General features: G+C 44.6%; 1 protein-coding gene across 1 annotated transcript in view; it reads left to right on the top strand.

Moving 5' to 3' along the window:
- The window catches only part of LOC141258845 (cytochrome P450 2K1-like), a 58,171-nt gene that overhangs the window by 24,226 nt on the left and 16,474 nt on the right, over window positions 1-17,471 (top strand). Inside the window, exons 6-7 of the mRNA XM_073674017.1 lie at window positions 12,554-12,695; window positions 15,674-15,858. Coding sequence (XP_073530118.1) covers window positions 12,554-12,695; window positions 15,674-15,858 — 327 coding nt within the window. The remainder of the gene's footprint in view (window positions 1-12,553; window positions 12,696-15,673; window positions 15,859-17,471) is intronic.

Below are 17,471 nucleotides of genomic sequence, written 5' to 3'. Positions count from 1 at the left end.
CAAACGATGCTTATCAGGGAAAGTAAACATGCAAACTGTCTCTTCAGAGAGGAAGAGGACTTGAACTCTAGTGCAACTTATTGGAGGTAGCAATCCTAAACGTCAATGTCAACTTTTTAACGAGCCTTGCCACTTGACTTAGAATAAAAGCCAACTCAAACACTCTATTTGCAGACCAATTTTTTAGTGTGTTTGCTCCTCCTCAGTGGAAGAGCCTCTCCGCCTCTCACCCAGCCAAACCAGAACTCACACTTTGCACTGACGAGGGGCAGTACCCCGAAATGCAATGTCTGCAAATTGAGTTTCTGGTCTTGTCACATGACTTAGGATAAAAGCCAAGTCTCGTTAAAGGGTCAATATTGACTTTTAGGATTGTTACTTCAAATCGGTGGCACTAGAGTTCTAGTTCTCTTCCTCTTTGAAGAGACAATTTGCACTCCTCCTCAGTAGAAAGTAAGAGATATGACTTGGCAGGATGAGAGGCCTCTGATTTCAGCACTTATTAGCAAAAGTAGGCTAATTGCATTTTTTGAGTGTTTTTAACGTTGTCTTTTTGCTATGTCATGTTCTAAATAAAACTGCTTTGTTTGTTATACTTCCTGGTATTTGGCTTTGGCAAAACTTTATTTATTCAGTGATGTGTGTATTACATGTATTTTTATTAAGTTTCACAGGAAAAACGCACTAAAAAATGCATATGTGTTTTTTACCTCCGGATTTACAGCAACTAATGCAATTCTATAGGGAAAATCTGCACATAAAATTCGGCGTACCTGGAGGAGAAATTTATAAGTTACAAATCTCAAAAATGCACCACAGGTTCAGGATACCCTGCATGAAAAATGCAGAGTCGGTGTGAGATTCCTTATTGATCCCGTCCATCCTAGAACTGTAAGGCATTGCATTTCTTACGCAGCATAATAAACTCCCCAACAACTCATCATGGGAACTTGTCTTAAATGGTTCGGACATTAACCTTCTTGGAATATACCTGTAATAGGTGTCACTAGTGAGTTTTCATTCTGGAAAAGAGCTAATTTGCATGTTTTTCCCATAAATCATTGCCAATAAAACTCCAAACCAAGCTGCTCTCCTTAGCTTACCTCAGAAAATAATTTTCTGAAACAGTGAAATAAAAATTAAAATTCAGCTCTTCTATGTAAATTCCTATATATTAAGTAAATAGTGATTGATTAGAACATATGACATCTAATCCAATGTTACCACCGTAATAAACAGCAGATGTAGCCACCACCAACATGATAGCTGCTATGCTACGTTAATTTGAGTAACATAGTCAGTCTCATTCACATTGAATAATATATCTGCTACCACCACTAGAGATGAGCGTTGTTCAACTCGAACTGTTCGCCATTCTCAAATTCGAGCTGTTTTGGGCGGTGTTCGAGCCGTTCGGCGAACATGAACGATTTGAGAAAAATTCGGCTGTTCGAGGTTATGTTCGATAACTGTTCATGCACCAAAATCATAACTGGATTTTTTCTCAGTGATGATGAAAATTAATGTTAATACGCAGTTTGAGTGTACAGCGGGGTGGGGGGAGGGGCAGGGGATGGATCTCTGCAGGAACAATGAAGATCTCCATTTTTTTTTCTCTTTCCCGCATTTGCAGTGGGGAGGTGCAATCTGTCAGCCTATCAGCAGCGCACACACGGAGCGAAGTGCTTTTTTTCACACAAGCAAGGGCATGTGTCATTGGCAGTGTATGTCACATGTCCTTGCCCTATAAGACCAAGCCATTTTCCCCGTCGCCACCATTTTCTCACTGCTGCAGCTGCGTGTTAGACGGCACCGCTGTTGCTGTGTGCGCTATACCTTGTTAATTTCAAGTCAATTTTCGCACAAATCTACAGATAGCTTGGGAGTAGGGAATAGTTGTGATTGCAGTCCTTTTAAGGACTAGGTTACAGCATTTCCTACGACTTTTATCAGGCAGGTCTGTGCTCTTAAATAGATTGTGGGAGTAAAGACTAATTGTAATTGCAGTCCTTTTCAGGACTAGGTTACATCAGTTCCTATCAGTTGTTGCTAGGCAGGTCTGTGCCAGTGCTGTGCAAGTTTTTTTCACAGCATTTGGCTGAATCTAGCAAAGCTAATCCTTTTTGGCCTATTGCAGAGTGTGTTAGTCAGTGGAGTAGCCTATCTGTGTTGCAAGATATACCACCTGTGTATAGAATACCAATTTTTTTACTGCACCTAGTGAAGTAAAATCTTTTGGGCATAGCATCATTCTATTAGTCCATCTATACTGACCTCCACCAGGTTGCAAATTGAATATAATTTTTTTTTGCATCTAGCTCTGAAAAAATATTTGGGCTTCTAGCAGTGTGTGGGACTTGTTCTATTAGTCCATCTATACTGACCTCCATCAGGTTGCAAACTGAATATAATTTTTTTCTGCATCTAGCTCTGAAAAAATATTTGGCCTTCTAGCAGTGTGTGGGACTTGTTCTTTTAGTCCATCTATACTGACCTCCATCACGCTGCAAATTCAAAATAATTTTTTGTCTGCATCTAGCTCTGAAAAAATATTTGGCCTTCTAGCAGTGTGTGGGACTTTCTCTATTAGTCCATCTATACTGACCTCCATCAGGTTGCAAATTAAAAATAATTTTTTGTCTGCATCTAGCTCTGAAAAAATATTTGGCCTTCTAGCAGTGTGTGGGACTTTCTCTATTAGTCCATCTATACTGACCTCCATCAGGTTGCAAATTCAAAATAATTTTTTGTCTGCATCTAGCTCTGAAAAAATATTTAGCCTTCTAGCAGTGTGTGGGACTTTCTCTATTAGTCCATCTATACTGACCTCCATCAGGCTGCAAATTAAAAATAATTTTTATCTGCATCTACCTCTGAAAAAATATTTGGCCTTCTAGCTGTGTGTGGGACTTGTTCTATTAGTCCATCTATACTGACCTCCATCAGGTTGCAAACTGAATATAATTTTTTCCTGCATCTAGCTCTGAAAAAATATTTGGCCTTCTAGCAGTGTGTGGGACTTTCTCTATTAGTCCATCTATACTGACCTCCATCAGGTTGCAAATTAAAAATAATTTTTTGTCTGCATCTAGCTCTGAAAAAATATTTGGCCTTCTAGCAGTGTGTGGGACTTTCTCTATTAGTCCATCTATACTGACCTTCATCAGGTTGCAAACTGAATATATTTTTTTTCTGCATCTACCTCTGAAAAAATATTTGGGCTTCTAGCTGTGTGTAGGACTTGTTCTATTAGTCCATCTATACTGACCTCCATCAGGTTGCAAACTGAATACAATTTTTTTCTGCATCTACCTCTGAAAAAATATTTGGGCTTCTAGCAGTGTGTGGGACTTGTTCTATTAGTCCATCTATACTGACCTCCATCAGGTTGCAAATTGAATATAATTTTTTTCTGCATCTAACCCAGCCAATAGTTTTGGCCTAATACCACAGTTTGGCCACTCAGCTCTGCTCGGTTCCCATCCATTGTTTTTTTGTGCAAACAACTCCAGAGTTGTGAATTAGTTAACCACCAAAATGAGTGGAAAAAGGCCTGCTGCTGGTGGAAAGGGGAATAGGCGTGTTGGGAAGGGGAAAAAAGGTTGTGTCCGTGGGGTAGGTGTTAAAGCAAAAGTAACATCTGCAGAAGAAAGACCATCTTCCAGCCAAACTAAAATGTCTACTTCTTTAAGCAGACAATGTGATAAGATCCCTTTCTTACGGCCACGCCAATCGCTACAAATTCCAGATGAGGCACAAAAACAGCAGGTGCTTGAACGGATATCAAGTGCTCCTTTAAGAGGGCTCTCCTCCACATCAACTTCAACATCACAAATACTCCAGTCCTCAAAGGTGTCACCCCAATCGCACTTGCTTCCTCACAGCTCCCAAATCTCCAGCTGCCCGTCTGAGTATGAGGTAGAACAGATGCTTGAGTCTGCAGAGCTGTTTACTCATACTAAAGCCTGGGAATCAGAGGTCGACTCCAGCGCTTCTGTGAATCCAGACGAGGAAATGATCTGCACTGATGCCCAGAATCTTTATGAGTCGGATCCAGGACCAGACGCATAAGGTTCTGACCATAATGTAGACCCTCATTCCCAAACTGTAACTCCTGTTGGTGGAGACAATGAGGAAGACGATGATGAGACTCAAATACCTGATTGGAGCGACAACTTTAGTTTTTTGTCAGGGCAGGAACAGGTTGGCTCTGAGGACGACGGGTGTGATAACGCACAGGGTGATGATGATGAGGTTGGAGATCCCACTTACTGTCAACCCACAGTCAGCCAAGAGATGAGGTCAGCAGAGGAGGTGAAGGAGAATGCTAGTGACGACGAGGTCAGGTTGCACCTTCCTGGACAGAGACGTAGTACTGGAAGCACGTCAACAACTGCATCCTCAAACACAACTCTGCCTCTCACCACAAGTCGTGGTAGCTCTTCAGGTCGCATGGGTGCTAAGCCTTGCATAGCCTGGGCATTTTTTCAGATCGATAAAGATGACCCAACTCGTGTTATCTGTAACATTTGTCAGCAAAAGCTAAGTAGAGGCCAAAAAATACATAGTTTGAGTACTTCATGCATGAACCGGCACATGGACATGAAGCATAAGTTGCAGTGGGAAGCTCAGTGTGCTACAATGCGGCCTAGCCGGCCGGGCCAACCACCGTGTGCCATATCTTGTGCATCCGCGGCCTCTTCATCCTCTGTGACTGGGGGGACAGCAGTCACACCTGTTTTGGGGCGCAGACCTGCCACCTCTTTACCCGCAACAGCCAGCGTGATTGGCAGGTCATCATTTTCTTTGGAGGTGATAACACCAGCTGGTGTTGAGCGCTGTCCGACATCGATAGCACCACCTTTGGATCAAGGCAACCTAACATGTCCGCCTGCATCTTCCTCACAGACCGGCAGTTTGCCGGGGACACCCTTATCAACCCCGTCTAAGCACAATAGCCAGCCCTCGGTCCCTCAGATGTGAACAAGTAAAAGACCATTTCCTCCTAGCCATGAGAAAGCTAAGAGGTTGAATTTCACCATCTGCAAGCTCTTGGCTACAGAAATGCTGCCTTTCCGCCTGGTGGACACAGAGGATTTTCGAGACCTTATGTCCGTCGCAGTGCCCCAGTACCAGATGCCCAGTCGGCACTACTTCTCAAAGAAAGGTGTGCCTGCGCTCCACCAGCATGTCGCACACAACATCACCGCTTCTTTGAGAAACTCTGTGTGTGACAGGGTGCATTTCACCACAGACACTTGGACAAGTAGGCATGGACAGGGGCGTTACATGTCGCTGACTGGGCACTGGGTAACTATGGTGACAGCAGGACAAGGGGCTGCTGTCCAAGTCTTGCCGTCCCCACGAGTTGTGCGTCAATCCTCTTTATGTCAAAGTTCCTCCACTGCTTCTGCCTCCTCAACCTCCTCTCGGTCTTCCACCTGCACCCAAAGCCTGTCTGGTCATGCCACAAGCTTTCTAACTGCGCAGAAGGGATCCTGCACACCTCCTTACTATGCTGGCAGTAGGGCTCAACGTCATCAGGCGGTTTTTACTTTGAAATGTCTGGGAAATGTGAGTCACACAGCTGAGGAGTTGTGGTCAGCTCTGGAGAACCAATTTCATGAATGGTTGTCTCCACTGGACCTGAAAAAAGGGAAGGCCGTGTGCGACAATGCTGCAAACCTGGGTGCGTCCCTTCGCCGGGGCAATGTCACACACGTGCCTTGTATGGCTCACGTGTTGAACCTGGTTGTCCAGCAATTTTTAGCCCACTATCCCAGACTAGATGGCCTTCTGCAGAGGGCACGGTCGCTGTGTGCTCACTTCCGCCGTTCGCATCCCGCAGCTCAGCGACTTACATCTCTACAGAAGTCGTTGGGCCTGCCACTTCACCGGCTAAAATGCGATGTGCCTACCCGGTGGAATTCAACTCTGCACATGTTGCAGCGACTGTGGCAGCACTGACAAGCCCTGGTGCAATACGTTCTGACGTATAGCCTGGGCCAACGAGATCCAGAGGTGGGACAAATCACGCTGGAGGAGTGGTCTCAGATCAGGGACCTATGCACCCTTCTGCACAGTTTTGAAATGGCGACGAAGATGTTTAGTGCTGACGATGCCATTAACAGCATGACTATTCCAGTGATTTACATGCTGGAGCACATGTTAAACAGAATTCGGAGTCAGGTGGTGGCACAAGAGGAGGTGGAGGAAGTAGAGGAGGAGGAGTTGTATGCGGAAGGGCTAACATCTGCAAGGTCCAGACGGTCGGCAGCACCAAGGCGGCAGGCATGTGAGGGTGGGGGAGATGGTTTTACCAGGGCGCATGGTAGCAGCCAAACTAGTGAGGAAGGTGCAGGAGCCCAGGAAGAAGTGGAGGACGAACTGATGGAAGACTCATCAGATGAGGGAGACCTTGATCACATTTCTGTTGTGCGAGGTTGGGGGGAGAGGACAGAGGAAGGAAGCATGATTGTTACTTCGCCACCAACACAACAGGGACTTGGTGCTCCTGGATGCGCAACACACATGAGTGCCTTCTTGCTGCACTACCTGCAACATGACCCTCGAATTGTGAGAATTAGAAATAATCCTGACAACTGGGTTGCCACACTGTTAGATCCCCGGTACAAAAGTAAATTTGCCGAAATTATTCCTGCCATAGAAAGGGATGCACGCATGCAGGAGTATCAGCAGAGACTGTTGCAGAGTCTTACATGTGCTTTTCCACAAAACACCAGTGGTGCACGTAGTGAATCTCACAGTTCCAACTTGCCAACCGTGGGACTGTCAAGTGTTCAGCACTCAAACCGTAACAGAACCACAGTATCTGCTGGTAACATCAATTTTGCAGAATCATTTCACCACTTCTTTAGCCCATCCTTTGCAAGGCCACAGGAGACAAGAAGTCTGACACATAGTCAACGCCTAGAGACGATGGTACAGGAGTATCTCCAAGTAAACATTGAAGCCATGACTGTGTCACTGGACCCTTGCTCTTTTTGGGCTTCCAATCTGGATAAATGGCCGGAGCTAGCCACTTACACCTTGGAGATCTTGTCATGCCCCGCAGCCAGCGTTCTGTCTGAACGTGTGTTCAGCGCTGCTGGTGGTGTGCTGACAAACAAGCGCATGCGGCTCTCCACTGATAATGTAGACAGACTCACGTTCATAAAGATGAACAAATCATGGATCCGAAACGACTTTTCTACCCCTGTGTCATCCTGGGGAGAGTAAAAGCTTGATGATTGGTTAAAATCACCCTACCAACCGTTTTAAGCTTTCAAATTACTAATCATGTTTATCTGTATCTTGGCTGGAAAATAATTTGGGCTTTGTAGCAGTGTGCAGCACTGATTCTATTAGGCCATCTATAATAAGCTCCACCAGATTTAAAATTACTAATCATGTTTATCTGTATCTTGACTGGAAAATAATTTGGGCTTTGTAGCAGTGTGCAGCACTGATCCTATTAGGCCATCTATACTAAGCTCCACCAGATTTAAAATTAATAATAATTTTTAGCTGCATCTAGCACGGAAAATAATTTTGGGGCTCCGAGATGCGCAAGACACATAAGTGCCTTCTTGCTGCACTACCTGCAACATGACCCTCATATTGTCAGAATTCGAAGTAATCATGACTACTGGGTTGCCACACTCTTGGATCCCCCAAACTTTTCGATCAACCTTTTCATTTTAATAAAGACCAAAAAAATGGTCATTTTTGAAATTATAAGCATTAGCAGGTTATTAGAAACTGAAATCAAACAGTTTTCAACTCAAAACTTTATTCTAGGTGATGTTACATTTTCACATAGGACCCCTTGTTCGAAAGGAGCTTCTGAACTCTCTCGTCCATTGAATTTGTCAGGTTTTGGATGGTTTCTGCTTCAATTGTTTTGCATGAGGACAGAATACCCTCCCAGAGCTGTTGCTTAGATGTGAACTGCCTCCCGCCATCATAGACACTCCTTTTGATGATGCTCCAGAGGTTCTGAATGGGGTAGAGGTCAGGGGAGCATGGGGATCACACCATAAGTTTGTCCCCTTTTATGCCCATATCAGCCAGAGATGCAGATGTTTTATGTGCAGCATGAGATGGTGCATTATCATGCAAAAAAATGATCTTGCTGTGAAATACACGGTTCTTCTTCTTGAACCATGGAAGGAAGTGCTGTTTGAGAAAATCCACATACATTATGGATTTCATCTTTAGCGCCTTCAGGGATCCTAAAGGGGCCGACAATCTCTCTCCCCATGATTCCAGCCCAAAACATTACTCCACCTCCTCCTTGTTGACGCTGTAGCCGTGTTTGCGTGGGGTGTCCATCAACCAGCCATCCTCCACTCCATCCATCTGGACCATCGAGCGCTGCACGGCACTCATCCGTGAACAAAACAGTTTTGAAATCAGTCTTCATGTAATTTGGCCCACTGGAGCCGTTTCTGCTTGTGTGAAGTGGATAGAGGAGGTCGACAGGATGGCGTATGCACAGCTGTAAACCTCTGAAGGACCCTGCATCTTGTTGTTCGGGGGATGTTGGAGGCACCAGCAGCTTCAAAAACTTGTCTGCTGCTATGACAAGGCTTTTTTGCCACTGCTCTTTTAACCTGACGAAATTGCCTGTAGGAAAGAGTCCTCAATTTGCCCTTATCAGCACGCACACGTGTGTACTGTGAATCAGATACATACTTCTTGATTGCCAAGACACTTCATCCTGATCATCGCACAATGTTGATTGTAGTCATGCCTTGACCTAAACACTCCACAATTTGTTGCTTCTCAGCAGCCGACACATCCTTTTTCTTTCCCATTTTGGCAGAAAATGTAGGCTGCTTAATAATGTGAGACAGCCTTCTTAAGTAGTCTTGCCTTTCATTGGACACACCTGCAAAACTAATTAGCACAGGTGTCTGCAATTGCTTACAGTGATATGAAGAGCCCTGACACACATCACCATCAATGAGTTTAACTGACAAACAAACAAATTCTTCCCTTATCACTCCTAAACACTTTTTGCATAATAATTTGGAACACAGTGTACATGTGCTTTTCCACAAAACACCAGTGGTTCACGTAGTGAATCTTACAGTTCTAACTTGCCAACCGTGGTCTGTATGGAGTTGTTCAATAAAGGGCCCAAAATTAAGATAACATAGATGGGAGAGGTCTCTATGAATAGGAATTCCTAAGTATTTGATACCCTGTGAGGGCCAGGCAAATGGAAAGTTGGACTGGATGGAATCCTATATGGATTTGGGGAGGGAGACATCGAGGGCCTCAAACTTCGCTGCATTGATTTTAAAATTTGACCATGTAACAAAGTGATCTATTTCAGCCATAACAGCATGGATGGATATATGTGATTGAGTGATATATACTAGGGCATCATCAGCAAATAGAGAGCACTTGTACTCGGTGCCTCCCACCTCAATCCACCTAATATTGGGGTTATGGCGAATTGATGAGAGCAGGTGCTCCGTCACTAGGATGTTTAAGAGAGGGGACAGAGGACATCCCTGCCTTGTCCCATTGGTGATTGTGAAAGGTGATGAAAATGTTCTGATGCATCCCCTGGGCCTTGGGACACCCGGAGCCGGACCCTTTTTGGTGGATGCTGGTGGTTGTAGTCTTCGTGGCGGCAACCCGGTTCCGTGGCTCAGGGTGGTCAAACCAGTGGCGGAACTACTTATGTGGTTTTGATGTTTAAATGTCCGACTACGCCACCTGTGGATTGCGGTCAGAGTGAACCGCCGCTGCAGGGCAGACCGCTGAGGCTGGTGTTGTGGGTGCAGCAGAGCGTAGCATAACTCCCCACGGGAGGAGTATAGCCTCAGGGCAGTGTATGCGGAGGATGGGGGTGATGGTGCAGGGCAGCAGCAGTAACGACACGGAGTCAGTGATGCAGTCCAGGGCCTTTACTCACAGTTCTTATTATCCAGACCACGTCTACAGGTAACGGCTGCCCACGTCGTACTGTGCTCACCAGGTGAGGGGCTCAGACAACTCCCAGATAACTTTGGAGCGCTTCACAGGACCCCTTTGTGTGTCCTTTGTCTGGCCTTTCTTACCAACCCTTCTGTCCGGCTGCCTCGGGCCTCCTCTTGGTAAACTTGGCGCCAGTTTCCCTGACCCTATGTGGTGCCTTCCTAGCGGGTGTAGCGAGGGGCTGCGCCACATAAAATGTCACAGCCTCTGGTTTCTAGCTGAGGGTCGTTTCCTGCCTCCACTAGTTTCGGGGACCGGTCTCCCCCTTTGGCCTGACCCCTCCACGCAGGTGGATTCGGGCGTGCGGTGGTGACTCGCCCGTCCGCACCCCTGGGATCCCTTCATTCCTCATTCCTGGAGCCTTCTCCGCTCCTCTTCCTTCCTTCTCCCTCTTCCAGGCCTGGGCCTCTGTTACTAGGCCCGCCTCCGGAGCAGAGCTCATGCAGAGCCCCTGCTCCCTGCCACTTCTGCTCAGACTTCTCTGCACTGAACTAAGATGGTGCCCACCTTTTATACTCCCTTCTCAATGCACCCAGGAACTGCTTCCTCCCTGCTCCTGCACTACAGGGTTCCCCTTCCTCAGTGTTCCCTCCCCCCACTCCAGCCAGGGACAGGGACTGTCGTGCCCATCTCAGAGGCATATTGGTCGCCCTGCCCCACGGCAATGTGGTGTAATGCATGCAGGTGTCGGGTCCTGATCCACACTCCATCCTTACCTGAGAGTGAGATATCCCACCTCTGGGTGAGGTGCAATACCTCTGTAGCAACCGAGCCCTCAGGGTGCTACAGTTCCATTTATCTTCAGCCTAGGTAGCGTATTGTGATACAGGGCCATGATTTTGGCTATAAAAGGGTCCCCTAGACCCCTACCCCAAGCTTTTTAAGAGAATCATATATGGCGTGCCAGGAGACTCTATCGAATGCTTTCTCAGCATCCAACGAGAGTATCTAATTACAAATTTTTAACTGCATCTAGCCCACGAAATACTTTGTGCCTAGTAGCAGTGTCTGCTAGTCAGTGGATTATCCCGGCTGTTAAGCAAGCTACACCACCTGTAGTTTGGACACTTAATTTTTTCAAAGGAAATGCTTCGGGACCACGGGATACTCAGTGAAGAGCATCAGGAGGCACCCCAAGGCATAGGGGCTGGGACTGGCAGTAGGATGCCTTGCGGTGGACAGCCGAGCTCGATCCTTATAAAAGCTTTTTAACTGCAGCAGCTTTAGTGGACGCTACTGGAGCTGGAATTACGCGGCTGCTGGCATGAGACTTGCCCTCCAATAGATCCTTGTAAATGGATTTAAAGTGTATTCATTCAAATTAGAGAGACAATTTAAATTAAAAAGCTTAGAGCTGCCTCCACCACAGGGGCGCTCGCTCGACCCACCAGCGGACAGGCACCAGTATTGGGAGAGGGGGGCTGGCTGTCAGGGTTCACCGCGGCTCTGGCACAAACCCGGCGACACGGAGGTGGCACGGGCAGGAGCGGACTGAACGTGTCGGCTTCTCACTTTTTGGATTTTAGAAGGGCATGACATGTCTATATCTGTGTTTCCCTCCTTTTACTCCTCCACCTCTTTTCTTTTCGCATGACTATATGTACTTGTCACTTTTCCATGTGTTAGTTGTGTCTTCTGAGCAGTTTGTCAGCTTTTGGACACCTTTGAAGGTGTTTTCTATGTGTTTCTATGTGTTTTTGTTTGCCTGCCATTGGTTTTAACGGTGTTCGAACGTGTTCGACGAACAGTTCGACGAACAGTTCGGCGAACACACGGGTGTTCGACGAACCGAACTCGAACACTACGAGGGTGGCTCAACACTAACCACCACAAGCTTCATATTGGTGGCTGCTACATCTGTGCAATCTGGTCAATGATAACCCATTGGTATACTGCTCTGGTACGTAGTTGTACATTTAAAGGGGCTTGTCTCAGTTTGACAATGCCTATCAGTATGCACTATCTAGGTGAATTTTTTACTCGACTCTCCGAGGTCCCCTGATAACGTGAGCAACTTTCAAAGTTTTCCCAATTTTTTGGATTGACTGACCTTCATTTCTTAAAGTAATGATGGCCACTCGTTTTTCTTTACTTAGCTGCTTTTTTCTTGCCATAATACAAATTCTAACAGTCTATTCAGTAGGACTACCAGCTGTGTATCCACCTGACTTCTGCACAACACAACTGATGGTCCCAATACCATTTATAAGGCAAGAAATCCCAAGAAGTAGCAAAAGGTGGCTACTTTGAAGAACCTAGAATATAAGACATATTTTCAGCTGTTTCACACTTTTTTGTTAAGTATATAATTCCACATGTGTTAATTCATAGTTTTGATGCCTTCAGTGTGAATGTTCAATTTTCATAGTCATGAAAATACAGAAAAATCTTTAAATGAGAAGGTGTGTTCAAACTTTTGGTCTGTACTGTATGTCTAGAAAGTTGCTAGCTCAGGAGAGCAGTTGCATCATAGTCATTATTTCTCTGAAGTGTGAAGCCGGACTTGGGATAATGTACCGTACCTAGCTCATTGTATATAATATATTGATTTATTTTGCAGGAGGCAGGAAACCCCCAATCGTATTTCCACAATGGCAATCTGACACGAGTGGTGAGGAACCTGTTTTCTGCAGGAATGGAGACAACGTCTACCACACTCCGCTGGGGACTTCTACTGATGATCAAATATCCAAACATCCAAGGTATCCATGAGCAAAGACTACTAGTTTCCAGGTTTTGCAAAACTACTACTCTCAACCTGTCTTGTTTGCAGTTGTAAATTCAAAGCTGGAGGGCCACAAGTAGAAAATCACGAACTTAAAAAATTTGCACAAATTTTTTTATTCCCAAAAGTGCTTTGTCCAGCAACTTTTTCCCCCAGGATCTGACACAAGTGACAAGAATAAGTTCTAATTTAAATATTATAGGAACATGGTGGGGGGTATTTATCATGAGGGTAATTTTTTGGAATACTTGGATGCTTCTCTTCAGATGCCCAGTCATCTGACACTGCAGGCAATCACTGACCTTGGGAGTCCCATGATAGAAAAATGGTGAAGGAGTTTCCTCTGGTGCTGGTGCAGGTCACAGAGTGGACAGCGCTGGATATATGGATGTCGCAGCAGGTTAATATGCCAAATTTTGTTATTTTCATACCATTAACTAATATGTCCTCAATGATATTTATATCTAGGCTGTAAAAATCCTTTTAAAACTTATCTAAACACTTGCACTTTCCTACCCATTTTATAACACCTTAAGTAGCAAGTCCCATACTTATGCACCTGTCAAATTTTGTTTGAATGCAGATTGCACATTTTCTGTTAGTACAATAAACCTCATTTCAAGGCAGAAACATTACTGTGTCCAACAGTTATTACATATATCAAACTGAAATAGCTGTTGCAAAAAAAACAATTTTTATAAAACTTTAAGCTTAAGATTAATTGGGGTGTCCAAACTTTTTCATATAACTGTAAAGTCCAGCCTGTGCCTTGGCCCCTGTGGTAAATACGTCAGCTATGGGCCCTTCAATGGTCCCCAGGCTTCTAAGGTAAACCATTGACATCTCGTGACAGCGTCGCAAGGGGTGACAATCGTTTAATTTCAGTGAGTGGCCACAGCATCTAAATGGTTAGTCAGCAGCAATTGGAGCTTCTACAGACAGATACAGGCTGTATAACACAGCCGACATCTGCTACGTATGGAGCAGACTCATCTTCTGAACTCCACCCACTTGTAGACTCCAGCATTGACTTACAGTTCTGTCCATTTGTGCTAAGGTGTTAAGTGTCATGAGCAAATTATAATAGCAAAAAGATCTTATTGATGATGTGTCCTGTGTGTAGAAGTTCAACTGCAAGTTTCAGGAGGATGGACCCTGAAATGATTTTGGCTCACCCCCTGGACCGTGGGGTACTCGAAACCGGGTCTTCTGGTGTATGGTGCTGATGGGGCTAGTAGTGGCAACCCGGTCCCATGGCTCAGGGTGGTCAGACCAATGTTGTGGCAGTCTATTTATAGATTTGTGAATGTCCGACTATGCCACCCGTGGATTGCGGTCACGGATAACGGCCGCTGCTAGGCAGACCGCTGAGGCTGGTGTTGGTGTGCAGCTCAAGGGTAGGATAACTCCCCACGGGAGGAGTGTGGCCTCAGGGCAGTGTAGGTGGATGCTGGGGGTGATAGTGCCGGCCGCAATAGTAAAAGTTCAGAGTCCGTTTCAAAACATTTCTGGGTCTTTATTGTAGATGTTATTAATGACCCAACAGTAGTACCGGTTAGGAATGGGCCTGGGTGTCTGAGAGCATTCGGGGGAGCCCCACTGGTCAGGGTGAGTGTGTAGGCCTATCATTCTCTCTATGCTCTTTCTGACTACCCCCTCTTCGTGGTGTAATAGCCCACGTCCCTGAGCTTGCCGTGTACTTCTCGCCTGTATGGCTTGTGACTCGGACCTTGGGTACCTTTTGCTTTCTCCTCGCTGTACTGGTCCCTCTGTGTGGCGGAGCCTCCAAGCTTCTTAGGACAAGGGACCTGAAATCCCTCGTGGGTTGGTTCTTTGCTGCTGGGAATGATAACCCGGACAGCCTACGACCCCAATGTCCGGGTAGATTGATTCTCTGCCAGGACCGGCTCTCATCGCCTCTGTCCCTGGCTTGCAGTCTCTCCTCTGCCTCACAGACTCCTCAGCTGCTGCTGACCTGTCGCTTCCTATAAGAAACCCTTCTGGTCACTTCAGAAGTGGGTTATGGTCTCTCTAACCCTGCCCCAGTTCCAGCTTTTATAAGGCAGCCAGCTCCCCCTACTGGCCTGGGACAGGAGGTGCTGCATGCTAATTGTCCCTAACCAGGGAACCTCCCTCCTGCTCTCAAACGCAGATTAATCACATTTGTGGCAACCAGGCCCGGGGTGCCACAATTTCCTCTTGTGGGCCCAATGAGCCCTAAAATGACATTCATGTGTCCCTCATGCTAATAAAGCAGAGTGCCTCATTTTGTTATAACAAGGTGCAAGAAAAAACTACTAAGTACCTCAAGCTCCAGAGCCTCACTGCATAAGTAAACCCCTGTAGTCCAATTATTGACAAATATTGGGGTACACACTCTTTGTGTTGCATGTTCCACACACATACAGTATAACATATTCGGGAACAGCCAAAGCGAAGATTTATGTTGACTTGATTTCCAGTTTCATTCTGCTCTCAAACATTACTAAGGGCTCTTTGAGATGTCCGTTTTTTTCACGTAAGAGAAAAAGGGTCCTAGTTTTATCAGCGATTTTGATCAGAGTTTGGTCAGAATTTCAACAGTTTCTATCGGGTGAGAAGAAATACAAAAACCTTTCTCTTCCTTCTCCTATTAGTCCATGAAAAATGGACCTCATTGAGATAGCATTCGAGTGTTGTTCAATTTTTTTACTGACCCATAGAGATTGATGTCGCATCAATATCGGACATGGCTCCCTGGGTTTGTGTAGACCACTTGATTCACAAAAGAAATCAGATATGAGGGCTATCCATGAAAAACAGAGGTAGAACTCATTCGCAAAAAATGGACCTTTGAATGATTCCTTAGTAGGAATAACCAAAGGTTGTGTTTTTAATATAGAGAAATAAATATCCAATATATAAATATTTTGACTTTTAGTAATATTTCTTAATTATTTTTTTTATTTCATTTAGAGAAAGTCCAGGAGGAGATTTCAAGAGTCATGGGCACCGCTCAGCCCATGTACAGCCACCGACTGCAAATGCCCTTTACCAATGCAGTAGTACATGAAATCCAGAGGTTCTCTGACATCCTTCCTCTGAATCTTGGTCACGAAACAACCAAAGATGTCACCTTCAAGGGATATTTTATTCCAAAAGTAAAATTTTTTTTATTATTAGTGATATTTCATAGGGCGTTTTCAATGTAAATACCAGTACAACATTCTAGGTCATGGACATATCAATCTTTGGTTGTGTCCTTCCTTACCTTTCCTCTTGGTTAAATTTATCTCAAGACGATTGGTGCTTTATGATCAACTTAAACAAAAATATTTTGTAATAATCTTGTGAGAGATATTTATGAATTTCAGCATGTCAAGGGTTTTTCTAGCATGTTGTGATCAAATGGAGAAGTGACATGTTTAAGTGTGGAAAAAAATATGTGATTGTGTTGTTCAGTAACTACAAAAAATGACTTTTCATTTAGTCATTAAAAGGTATTATCCATTGAAGACTCTCCATTCTTTTTTAATTATTAAAATCAGTAATGTCTTAAAAATTATGATAGAATTTCATAAATAAACCCATGTGATATCCTTTTACAAATCCAGAAAACAGCTTGCAAAAGTATCTAAGTAATTTTGAAATTAATATTTTTTTCAGTTTTTTTTTAAGCTAAAAAGGTTAACTAAAAAATGTAATATATATCAATTTAATAATTTTAGCACCTAAAAGGCAAAAAAAACTTTCAGTTAAAAAGAAAATAAAAGGGATCTGTATAATGAACTGCTATATGCTTAAAGGGAAGTTATCATTAGAAAATGATTTCTTGAATAAGTCAAGTTTTTTTATGTTACATGTTTTTATTTTTATTTGCCATTTTTTTTTACATCGCAATATTTATTAAAAGATGTCCACATCTATCCCGGCAGATGATGGCTTTGATATTCAGCCATCATCTGCCTCTAACAGCCACGGGTGGAATGAAGCTCCGCTCATGGCTGTTAACCTGTTAAATGTCAGTGTCAATCTGTTACAACAGCATTTAAAGTGTGCCGTTCTGCCCTCTAACTGGTGCTCCCACAACGTGCCTGCGATGCGCCGCCATGAAAGCAATGGTTCTGCTGGAAACACTTGCGCCTATCATCATGGAATTCCTGTGAAAACCAGCCTGTGACTGTCATTCAAGCAGACCATTATTTTTGCTGTGGCATGACTATATATAGCACATGAAATGATCTCGATGGTAAAGATGGATGGAGTGGATGCAAACACGGCTACGGCGCTAACAAGGAGGAGGTGGAGTAATGTTTTTGGCTGGAATCAAGGGGAGAGAGATTGTCGGCCGTTTTAGGATCCCTGAAGGGGTAAAGATGAACTCCATAATGTATGTTGAGTTTCTCAAACAGCACTTCCTTCCATTGTTCAAGAAGAAGAACGGTGCATTCCGCAGCAAGATCATTTTCATGCATGATAATGCCCCGTCTCATGCTGCACATAACACATCTGCATCTCTGGCTGCTATGGGCATAAAAGGGGACAAACTTATGGTGTGGCACCCATGCTCCCCTGACCTCAACCCCATTGAGAACCTCTGGAGCATCATCAAAAGGAGCGTCTATGATGGCGGGAGGCAGTTCACATCTAAGCAACAGCTCTGGGAGGGTATTCTGTCCTCATGCAAAACAATTGAAGCAGAAACCATCCAAAACCTGACAAATTCAATGGACGAGAGAGTTCAGAAGCTCATTTCGAACAAGCGGTCCTACGT

Source organism: Phyllobates terribilis, unplaced genomic scaffold (genome assembly GCF_046119375.1).
Source record: "Phyllobates terribilis strain yellow unplaced genomic scaffold, ASM4611937v1 Scaffold_3__8_contigs__length_932513732, whole genome shotgun sequence".
Classification (NCBI taxonomy): domain Eukaryota; kingdom Metazoa; phylum Chordata; class Amphibia; order Anura; family Dendrobatidae; genus Phyllobates; species Phyllobates terribilis.
This window is presented reverse-complemented; position numbering and strand designations above follow the sequence as displayed.